Source organism: Thalassophryne amazonica, chromosome 6, assembly GCF_902500255.1.
Source record: "Thalassophryne amazonica chromosome 6, fThaAma1.1, whole genome shotgun sequence".
Classification (NCBI taxonomy): Eukaryota; Metazoa; Chordata; class Actinopteri; order Batrachoidiformes; family Batrachoididae; genus Thalassophryne; species Thalassophryne amazonica.
Window position 1 is genome coordinate 116,661,549 of NC_047108.1, and position 12,270 is coordinate 116,673,818.

At 38.6% G+C, this 12,270-nt stretch overlaps 1 protein-coding gene across 1 annotated transcript in view; it reads right to left on the reverse strand.

Moving 5' to 3' along the window:
* The window catches only part of LOC117512968 (thymocyte selection-associated high mobility group box protein TOX-like), a 255,724-nt gene extending 244,078 nt beyond the window's left edge, over window positions 1-11,646 (reverse strand). The window contains exon 1 of the mRNA XM_034173220.1: window positions 11,042-11,646. Within this exon, the coding sequence (XP_034029111.1) occupies window positions 11,042-11,149 (108 nt within the window). The 5' untranslated portion in view covers window positions 11,150-11,646. The remainder of the gene's footprint in view (window positions 1-11,041) is intronic.
* Window positions 11,647-12,270: the final 624 nt, after the last annotated feature.

Genomic DNA, 12,270 nt, shown 5'->3' on the forward strand with positions numbered 1-12,270 from the left:
ATCTCCTTTCACAGCGTGTTGTTGGAAACTGTCTGAATATGTTAATATGAAGTAATCAAACCGAGGTCGGCATATACAAGACAGTCCTGTAATAAAAGTGCAAAGCCAGATAAGGCATTCAAATAGAGCATATCACTCGCCTTATCTGAGGAGACCACCAACTAACAAAGGCCGCTCTTCAGCTGTGCACTATCAGCGCAGATATCAGTTGTTGGGAGGATATATGATCTGGGTGGGGCCTGAGTGTATAAACAGGGCCGACTCTGCACTTGATGGCTGTACTGTGGGGCAGTGGCGGCTCTCAGCAGCGACCAGCCTGCTCTGTTTGATTAAGGTATTCAAATAAAGCAGCAGATGCTGTGCACCCATTTCTCAGGGTGAACCAACAAGAACCGGACAAACAGAAACAGCCTTCGAACAATTCCAGTTGCTGGCCACATGTTAGAAAAGATGCACTCTGAATATTTTCCCTGCTTCTGTGGTGCAAACGGGAACAACATTGGCGGAAATGTGCAGCCTGAACAGAAGCACGCGGCATTAAAATATGGCACAGTTTCATGTTACCCTCAGAGCGCCAAAGCTGTTGTAACAGCACGATACTGTACCCTTTATTACCACACACACACACACACACACGCACACACTCGCAGTGAAATAAAGAGAATATTCAATGTGTTGAAGTTGACATCTTCAAGATTATTTATGGCTCTTTCTGAATCATCTCTATCGGCGCTTGAAGTGCATCCTCTCTGCTCAATTTAGCCGCCTCCTTCTTTCCATTCCTCTGGCTTTTCTGTTTTACAGGACAGAACTGAAGCCTGAACACAATCTTATCTCAAAATGAATGATTTGGGCTAACACAAACACTTAACGCCGACATTATTTATGAACCACTTTGGCTGACAAATCTGGGGGAAGACTTCACATTTCCTGCTTTTCCTGTTGATCACACGGACAACGGCGTTGGAAATGATCGACACGGCTGCCGAGGGTCACAGAGAGCGACTACAGTTTAAAAAGAACGTTAAGAAGCGCGCCGGGACTCCCAGCGAGCATTTGTGAAAGCATGACAGCAGCGCATGTGTTCCCAAGTAGTCACATAAACTCGCTAATTACTGAAAATAAGCTGGCGGTCACATCCAGGGGGAGCTGGCTGCAAAAAGCTTTGCAATAAACAAACTAAGAAGCTGAAACACAAGCAAATGCTCATTCTTTCCCAATTAGATTTGTGTGTGTGACTCAGATTAACACAGTCGATTTCAGAGCTATAAAAGCAGAAATCTTGTGTCAGCCTGCAAATTGCTTAATAAATAAATAAATAAAATTAAACCCCACTGGAGCAGCCAGACAGACGGCGGTGCTAAAAATTAATATGGTTGCCAAATGAAACCATCCTTCTGATTCAAATGATTTGGATTCTTGTTCAATAATATTATCTGAAAATAATATTGCCATGTTGAACCATCAGCCAAAATATCCATTTGTGAAACACTAACGAGTTCAAACAAACTACAGATGAAAAAATATCCATGAGAACGTGCAAAGAAATCCCATTAAAAAACCAGCATGAAAGAGCCGTTTTCCAACTGCATCGTCATGTTCAAATCACCATCACCAGCAGGGCGGCCTCCTGTGGCCGGTTTCTGGCACTAGTTTCCATCCTGATTTCAGAATTGAGGATGTCGGACCCAATTTTTTTCATAAATATATTCTTCGAAATTCATATTACCATATTTTCTAGAGTATAAGTCGCACCTGTGAATGCTTCTTGAAGAGGAAAAAAAACATATATAAAAGTTACACCAGTGTATAAGTCACACTGGACTATAAGTCTTACCTTTATCTGTTATGAGCTCTTTAATTTGGGATTTTTGTGCATTGTTGTAGTGTATTTTTTTTATTACTGGCATTCATTCTTTTTTATTGGAGTTTATTTTGTTTAGTGCTTTGATTCTTGGAAATGTTCTATGTGAACAGCCATTAAAATTAGGGCTGAAATGATTAGTCGAGTAACTCGAATAATTCGATTACAAAAAATGTTCGAGGCAATTTCTGTACCTTAAAGCTCCATTTAACGTTGTAGTACATATGCCAGGCCTATCTGTGGCACTGTAACATCCCCAGAAAAAAAAACAGAAAAAGACTAGCGCATGCGCATAAATCGTGTAAAGGCTAATCCAAAAGCTACCGCTTTCCAACGCGACACACAGAGTAAAATAAAGCCTTTTAAAAGAAAGAGGGTCCATGTTGATCATCTGAGATAGCCTGGCTGTGCATTCAAAGCAAAGCAATGTGTTTGTGTATTTTTAAAAACACGCGATCCGCTCTACGTGGGGAGTGACTCGCCCGGCGGCCAGCTGCTGTCTCTCTCTACCCAGTGTGAGGGGCTCTCAGCACTCCGCTCACACCGAGCGAGTCAAAGGTCCGTCACTGACAAACAGTCTCTGAAAGATCCTCTCAGCAAAAGTCGAGTCTTTCTTCTGTGTTTTGCTCAGACTCGCACTGAGTGTTTCGCTTTTTTGGGCAACACACAACACTTCACAAACACTGTAACTTAAATAAAATAATAAGGTGGTGATGGTCTAGTGGTTAAGGCGTTGGGCTTGAGACCAGAAGATCCTCAGTTCAAATCCCAGCCTGACTGGAAAATCACTAAGGGTCCTTGGGAAAGGTCTTTAATCCCATAGTTGGTCCTAATGTGTAGTGAGTGCCTTGTGTGGCAGCACCCTCACATCGGGGTGAATGTGAGGCATTATTTGTTAGGCGCTTTGAGCGTCTGATGCAGATGAAAAAGCACAATATAAATGCAGTCCATTTTCCTTTTACTTTAATCTGGTGCAAAATTAATTACGTCCGCCAAGGACGTAATAAAATGACCTGCATTTATTTGTCTGTCTGTTAGCAGGATTACGTCAAAACGACTGCACAGATTTTGATGAAATTTTCACCACAGATGGATATTATAGGCCATGAAAGAACCCAATAAATTTTGGAGTTGATTCGGATCTGGATCTGGATTGTGGCTCAAGTTTCACTTTATATAGGCTTTGTAGGATCACTGTTAGCAGGATTATGTCCAAACTACTGCACGGATTTTGACAAAATTTTCAACACAGATACATATTAGGCCATGGAAGACTCCATTAAATTTTGGAAGTGATCTGGATCCAGATTCGGATTGTGGATCAAGTTTCACTTTATACAGGCTTTGAAGGATTACATCAAAACTACTTCACGGATTCTCACCAAATTTCCACCACAGGTAGATATTTGGGCATGGAAGACTCCATTAAATTTGGGAGGTGATCCGGATCCAAATCCAGATTCTGGATCAAGATTTCACTTTATATAGGCTTTGAAGGATTACGTCAAAACTACTTCACGGATTCTCACCACATTTGCACCACAGATACATATTAGGTCATGGAAGATTCCATTCAATTTTGGGGGTGATCTGGATCCGGATTCAAATTCTGGATCAAGTTTCACTTTATATAGGCTTTGAAGGATTACATCAAAACTACTTCACAGATTCTCACTAAATTTCCACCACAGGAAGATATTTGGGCATGGAAGACTCCATTAAATTTGGGAGGTGATCCGGATCCAAATCCGGATTCTGGATCAAGATTTCACTTTATATAGGCTTTGAAGGATTACGTCAAAACTACTTCATGGATTCTCACCACATTTGCACCACAGATACATATCAGGTCATGGAAGATTCCACTCAATTTTGGGGGTGATCTGGATCCGGATTCTGGATCAAGTTTCACTTTATATAGGCTTTGAAGGATTACATCAAAACTACTTCACAGATTCTCACTAAATTTCCACCACAGGAAGATATTTGGGCATGGAAGAAAGACTTCATTAAATTTGGGAGGTGATCCGGATCCAAATCCGGATTCTGGATCAAGATTTCACTTTATATAGGCTTTGAAGGATTACTTCAAAACTACTTCATGGATTATCACCACATTTGCACCACAGATACATATTAGGGCATGGAAGACTCCACTCAATTTTGGGGGTGATCGGGATCCGTATTGGCAGACGTCAGAAATCTCTGAATGCTCTTTTTATATAATGAGTTACACTGAAACAAAAAGTTTGCACCGTGTAAGTTTTCCAAGTGAAAATTGCTTTTTGAACAGGGCTTCATGCTAAAATTCATTTGAGTGGACAATCTCAAAGTGGGCAGCACTTAATGAGAATGGAGAAGGAGGAGCTGGATACCATCATGTTTTGAGCACACCTTCTGCTGCACTGACCTTGATACCTCATGTATTCGTTCAGCTCAAGTAGATTATGTCATCCTAACCCTAACACTAACCCTTTCGTGATCAGCTGTGAGAAAATGCACAATGAATTTGTGAAAGTGTGGTGATAATACAATACCAGTCACGTTACTAAGATGTTAGGCTCTCTAGGTGCAGAATATTGGCCAAACGATCACTGCTAGTGTCACCTGGCGTAGCCAGTATACCTCTGGAGGTGTATGTGTCAGCCACGGTACTGTTACACAGCTCAGTGTGAAAGACAACACCCAAAGTCTTTATCACCTCAACTATTTGGCAAGCCACCTGCGTGAGAACAAATTCACATACACTTCAATATTTTGGAAAATGTTAATCTTGTCAAATGAGATCCAAAAACACTCCTGCAGCAGACAATGGTCTTCTGTTCAAGTAGGTTGAGCCGGGTCAACTGGACTTGTTTAGATCCTTGAAGATCCCCTTCATTCAGGAAAGCTTCTTCAGTTCTCCTCAGTCTCGAAGCTTTTCTGCATGAAGTGCGAAATATCTTCAAGAAACTAAACAAATCCAGTTAACCTGACACAACCTACTTGACCATCACGACCTCAATGACTGAGAAACTCCACAGAAAACAATTTTCTGTATCTGATCGTCAAACTACCAGGACCAGCTTAAGGCTCATTAATACTCAATGTTAAATATGAATACAGGAGTGCACGCTGTCCATTTCGGCTGTATTTTTGCATCCTTATAGGTACAGATGAAATGGAACAGTACCACCAGACACCATGGGGTCAGTGTAGCAAAAGTTCAAGTGAGACACAAATAAAGCCATAAACAACGGGGGAATTTTTTATGAGCATATACACCATATTTTCCAGAGTATGAATCACGTTTTGTGTTTTCTTGCTAGTTTGGGAAGTGATGCGACCTATACTCCGGTGCTATACCTATATACACTGTAAAAATCAAACTTTATTAAAAATAATGATTAGAATCCATCCATTTTCTATACCCACTTTCTTAAATTAAGTGTCACCGGGGGCTACAGCCTAACCCAGAAGGCATAGGACATGAGACAGGGTACACCCTGGACAGGACACTAGCCTGTCACAGGGCCACATATAGACAATCAAACGTTTATGTAGGACTTCCCAGGAATCCAATCACTAAACAAAATAAACTCTAATAATAAAAGAACAGATATCAAAAATAAAAAGTACACCACAAAAATGCACAAAATCCCAAATCATAGATCTGATAATCCAGAAAAAAGGTGTGACCTATACTCCAGTATGCATATATGGGTTCTTCCTCTTCAAGAGGCACTTTTTTAAAACGGCTGCGACTTATTATACTCCAGAAAATATGGTATGATTGTTCAACCACCATCACGTTTGACATTGTCCAAAACTCACTCATCACTCATATTCAACTGCTTAGTCCAATTAAGGGTCGCGGGTGGCTGGAGCCTATCCCAGCAGTCATAGAGCGTGAGGCAGGGTACACCCTGGACAGGACGCCAGTCTGTCCAGGGTGGCCAAAACTTGTAAGTGCATTTGCAGTGCCCTCTAGTGGACATACTTCTTAACATCTTGGCTAAAGCAAAGCACATATGGAAGTATGTGGGCAGTAATGGTTACACAGTTTTGTCCAAACATAAACAATAACACAGACGTTCAGTGTTACACAAGAAAAAAAAAACAGTACAAAGCACTTGATCAAAAATATTTTCATTTAATTTTTTAAACAGAGAAACACAAAAAAAATCCCTCCTGTAACATTTGCTTGACACATGCTACAACAAAATAATTCACCTCCATTTGCTGCATTTATTTTTCATGAACAAGGCCCTGACAGAAACTGAAATAATCAGAGGTTGTCAAAGTTGACTACCCACAGGCGGAAGCGATCCAAAGATATAATCCCTCCACAACAAGTCGGGCGTCTCTTTAAAGTCTCCGTCAGACTGACAAGCATTCAAGGAGAGGAACTTGACATCGTGCACTGGGTTAACAGGACACCAAATGATCCCCGCCGGCCACAGGCTCATTTGCAATGCTAGTAATGATAGTTAGTGTTACACATGTGATGACAGCAAATTATACCCCCCTCTGAGGAAGGACGCCCTACCCCCCGCAGGAAACCAGGCCTCACCTTATTATGGGATTTGAATAATTCACATGAACACTTGTACTGTAATTGTGAGTGGCCTGCACGTTTGTATTACTGAAAGCAGTGGATGTGGCATTCACTTTCTCTTTTGTGAAAGCTCTTGTTTTTTTGTTTTTTTTTTACCAAACCCGGGACTGGGGTACTGTGTGATACCAGCATAATCGTGGGTTTATCTGCACAGAGGATGAGCCAAATTCTTCTGCCCTTCAAAACAGATAGCATCAATTTATGTATAAACAGCTGAACTGACCATACCCTGATTGTTTCCTCATTTTTCTTGCACGGTGTTGCCTCGTGCTACCAAACCGCAGCTTTGTTTTCAGATCTGCGAGATGATCTATTCAGTTGATTACTGGAATGTTCCATTCAGTTGCAGATGTTCCGTTGCCCACACAGTCAAAGACAAACATCCCCAACTGAATTTTATAATCCCTCACCCTCATAACTGAAAGTCACATTTACCTGATAAAGCAAAACCTAAGAACTGCAAGGAATTTGTTTGGTATCTGGAAGAACTTCATCTACAGCAACAAGCCAACGTCCACTGAGGACCTGGAACCTTACACCGGTGAGTCAGAACAGTGAAGTGACTGTAATGTTTCAACTGCTAACAAAACTAACAACTACAAGATCTCTAATTAGCAAAAAATAAATAAATAAAAATTGCATGCTTAAGTAATCATTAATATAGTTACACATTCATCTCTTCAAAAGCAGATTGAGAATTCTTCCAACTGAGAAAACGTCTTTTAACTTAGTTTAAAAGACTACAGGTTTCAAATGGCTTGACACCAACATAAAAAAAATGCCTTAAGGTGTCTTTAATCTGATTAAAATAAAAACAATATGATTGTGAAAGGTTAGGCAAGAACAGACTGGTTTAAAGTGGTGATAAGACAGTTAAAAGGGATTTTTATACCAAATGTCAGTCATTTTAACTGGTTATAAACAGCCTTAAATCAAGTAGGTTAAACATCTTACATTTAAGGTCAACCATCTTTGCATTCTGGAGTATTTTTGGGTAAATACATCATTTCTTTTATACTTCTTACATTTGGGGAAATGTTGATTTACTTATTACTTTTTATTCATTACTGTAACTAATAGGGGAAAAATAATCAGTGATAATAAAGATCATCAGTTGCTCTTAAAATGGTACTTCTTAAACTCTCTCCCTGTGGGGGTCTTTTGTATATATTTTAATGGACATTCTTGCACACAATCCAAGTTAAACAAAAATATGCCACCTGCATACATACAGTGGAGTTACAGCGGGTCACATGACAAAAGCCCTGGGGAGGTCAAAAAATAAATAATTAAATAAATAAAGAGTGATACTGGTAGCAGTCAGCCGTTGTGGTTTCTCCTTACAAAGTAATTAACAGTACATTACTGACATACATCCATTTAATTGTTGCACTCACAGTGGAAAACCATGAAAGCCTAAGAAATCATTCAAAGAGAGGATAATGTTGGCGTACCGAGTGCAGAGAAGGCCAGTATGGATTCTATACAGCCTCTGGTATTCCACATTGGGTGGAACACTTAATGCCAGCTTTGTGCAGACACAACTGCACAATCTGCACTGTAGAAATAACATAATAACATGTTGGTCTGTGATGGAAACGTTGGACTACAGTATGCAATTTCTTTCAACAGCAACGAAATAACTGCATGTTTCAGTTAATACAGATTATGTTCTATATTTACAAGAGCCCATGACGGTTAAGGTCAAAACTCTTTATTATTGACTAATCTGTTGATTATTTTTGCAGTTAATCAATTACTTAGGAAACATTAGATTTTTTTAAACCTATCTGAACTCAATGGAATATTGTGAAGTGAATGTCTAGATCAAGCAAGACTTTTCCTTGTGTGAAAAAATTAAAATGATATTACCAATTAAACCAGATTAAAGCATTTTAATGTTAGTTTAGAGATGGTATAAAATTTCAACAAGGTTTAAACAGATGAAAAACATGTGGGAAGCATTTAAAAGCAGTTTAAACCAGTCACCTCTTCCTGAATAGTTTAAAACCATATTATCACCAATTTAAACCCTTTCTACAGATATACGTTGGCTTAAAAACATGAAGTCTGAAATGATTTAAAACACATTAAAGCCTTTACAACCCATTTACCTCTTCATTGAACAGTTCAAAATGGTACTAATCACCAATTTGCCCTGGTTATACCTCATTTAAATAATTTCATTTTTGGTTTAAAACGTTAGGTGTGAACAGATTTAAAACACCAAATGAGCCTTTAGAACTAGTTTAAAACAGCCTCCTTTTCCTGGATAGTTTGAAATCATCTTATCTCAAATTTAACTTGTGTTAACAGCAAGTTGAGACATTTTACTGTTAGTTTTAAAAACTGTATAAATAAATAAAATCAATTCTGAACTTTGCCTTTAAAACCACTCATCATTTCCTGAACAGTTTAAAATGTACTATCACCAATTTATCCCATTTATACCTTATTAAATCATTTCATTGTTGGTTTAATGCTGTGACAAATAAAACATCAGGTTTAAACAGATTTAAAATGTTTTATTAACTTTTAAAACAGACTCGTTTTCACTGTTGGTTTAAGACCTGTTTTTAAAAAAACTAAAGAAATTAGAAACCTTTAAAGGAGATTTAAACTTGTTTTATACTTGAGTAAAGCCAAATAAAAATGATTTTATTTCTAATTAACCTGATTGTGGTCAGTTTGAAACATTTTATCATTGGTTTAGAGTCAGTTTTAAAACATTTTAGAAGCTTTATTTGTGACAGCTTAAAATCCACTTAAAACCAAATTATGTCTGGTTTAAATTAGATTATACACAGTTTAACACATTTTAGTCTTGGTATAAGAACTATAAAGAAATTAAGCAACCAAGCATTTAAAAGCAGTTTAAACCAGTTTTTTTTCCATGTAAAATAAATTTAAAAACAATTTTAACTAAATTTTGACCAGATTATGGTCACTTAGAAACATTTTAGTGTTGCTTTAAAGGCCGTTTAAAACATTTTAGAAGCATGGCAGGTTTAAAACCGACTTAAGACCCAATTATCTGCACTTTAAATCAGATTAAAGGCAGTTTAACACATTTTAGTCTTGGTATAAGAAATATAAAGAAATTAAGCAACCAAGCATTTAAAAGCAATTTAAACCATTTTTTTTCCATGTAAAACCAATTTAAAAACAATTTTATCTAAAATGTAACCAGATTATGGTCAGTTTGAAACATTTTAGTGTTACTTTAGAGAGCGTTTAAGATATTTTAGAAGCATGGCATGTTTAAAACCAACTTAAGACCCAATTATCTGCACTTTAAATCAGATTAAAGGCAGTTTAACACATTTTAGTCTTGGTATAAGATGTATAAAGAAATTAAGCAACCAAGCATTTAAAAGCAATTTAAACCATTTTTTTTTCCATGTAAAACCAATTTAAAAACAATTTTATCTCAAATGTAACCAGGTTATGGTCAGTTTGAAACATTTTAGTGTTACTTTAGAGAGCATTTAAAATATTTTAGAAGCATGGCGTGTTTAAAACCCACTTAAGACCCAATTATCTTCACTTTAAATCAGATTAAAGGCAATTTAACACATTTTAGTCTTGGTATAAGAAGTATATAAAGAAATTAAGCAACCAAGCATTTAACAGCAATTTACGAGTAAGCCATTTTTTCCATGTAATACCAATTTTAAAACAATTTTATCTATAAAATGTAACCAGATTATGGTCAGTTTGAAACATTTTAGTGTTACTTTAGAGAGCGTTTAAAATATTTTAGAAGCATGGCGCGTTTAAAACCCACTTAAGACCCAATTATCTGCACTTTAAATCAGATTAAAGGCAATTTAACACATTTTAGTCTTGGTGTAAGAAGTATATAAAGAAATTAAGCAACCAAGCATTTAACAGCAATTTAAGCCATTTTTTTCCATGTAAAACCAATTTTAAAACAATTTTATCTATAAAATGTAACCAGATTATGGTCAGTTTGAAACATTTTAGTGTTAATTTAGAGAGCGTTTAAAACCCACCTAAAACCCAATTAGCTGCATGTTAAATCAGATTAAAGGCAATTTAACACATTTTAGTCTTGGTATAAGACGTATAATGAAATTAAGCAACCATGCATTTAAAAGCCATTTTAACCATTTTTTCCATGTAAAACCAATTTAAAAACAATTTTATTTCAAATGTAACCAGATTATGGTCAGTTTGAAACATTTGAGTGTTACTTTAGAAACCGTTTAAAATATTTTACAACCATGGCGCGTTTAAAACCCACTTAAAATCCAATTATCTGCACTTTAAATCAGATTAAAGGCAATTTAACACATTTGACTCCTGTTTCGAGAGCGTCAAAATGTAAACACCAGGTTGAAAACAGTTTAAAACCTGTCGAAAGGCGACTGGAGCTGATAAAACCAGCCGCTGCTTTGTGTGGAACCACCAAATTAACAGAAAAGAGACAAAAGTTGGCGATGACTCGACCGTCGGATCGACTAAAGCGACCAACCGGCTTTCAGATCCGGTTCGGTCGCTTCACTGACACTTGGCTGGACGGGGCGCGCGTGTGTGCGCGCACGGTGTGTGTTTACCTTGTTGGAGTGGTTATAATAGTCCAAAGAGCTGAGACACGCAGGTTCAGTCGGCAGAGAACACGAACCCACGGCGGCCGGAGGCGCAGGATAAAATCTCACGTCCATGTCAGGCTGCGCGAGACCGAAGGCATGAAACCGCTTCCAGCGTCTCTGACTCACTGTTGTCTCAGCAAACACACCGCTCGGGGGGCAGAAAGGAAGAAGGAGAAGAAGCAAAAGAAGAGAGAGCGAGTTCTTTTCTCTCACATCCGTTTCTCCGCCGAACTTCGGCTCCAAACTCTGAAGATGCGCGCGCGGTCCTCCACGCAGAGCCGCGCGCGCGCGCCGGGGATGCGATGCACGTGCCGGCAAAACTATCCCGGTGTTAAAGAGCAAACAAAAGCAAAGCTCCAGTTCAGGTCCAGCTTTTTGTTTGTTGTTGTTTTGTTTTGTTGTTGTTGTTTTTTTTTTTAAGATGCTGAGGAGGAGGAGCTCGCGCCTGTTCTCCCTCTGCTCCTCTCAGGACTCCTCTCGGGCTTTGTTACGGAGGTGCATTTTCTCGCATTGGTTCCAGGAGTGAAGTGGTTGGACTTCCCTCTGCCATGCGACCTCTGCCGATAATAAACGGGAAAAAAAGGGGGGGGGGGGCAGGGAGGAGAGGGGGAGGGGAGACCGGTGGCTGCCTTGGCAACCGCTCCCCATTCTGCAACTGCGTGCTTGTGATTAGCTGAAACGCGTGCACGGCCGCGCATTGTGGAGCGCACTCTGCTCCTCATAAAGGCTCCCATTTAGGTTATTGTGCCAAAGCGCAGCCAGGGAGGAGGCTGGCAGGAGGTGCCTCCACTAGGAGGTGATGTTTTTTGCCTCTTTGTTGGCAGAAAAGTTGTGATCCAAAGCTTGATCCATTTGAAAAATCAAGTTTAGTGGTGATCCAAATACAAAAAACAAAACAATATAGAATTAACAAATCCACAAGGACAGAGACAGAAACTGTAAATTGATTTTTTTTTTTTTTTTTTTTTTTTTTTTTTGGCTGTCAGTTCATCTTATTTTCACCAGTTAACTTTACAAATGAATACTGATGCTGCTGCACATTTGAGCAGCTTTTTGTCACCATCTAGCGTGTGATGTGAACATCTCAGGGCTTCTGTACACTTCCTACTTGAAACACAAAACAGCAAAAGGAAAAAAAAAGGCATTCATAAATGTCAGAAATGCATGATTTTTTTGGCAGGTAGATCTTTGAC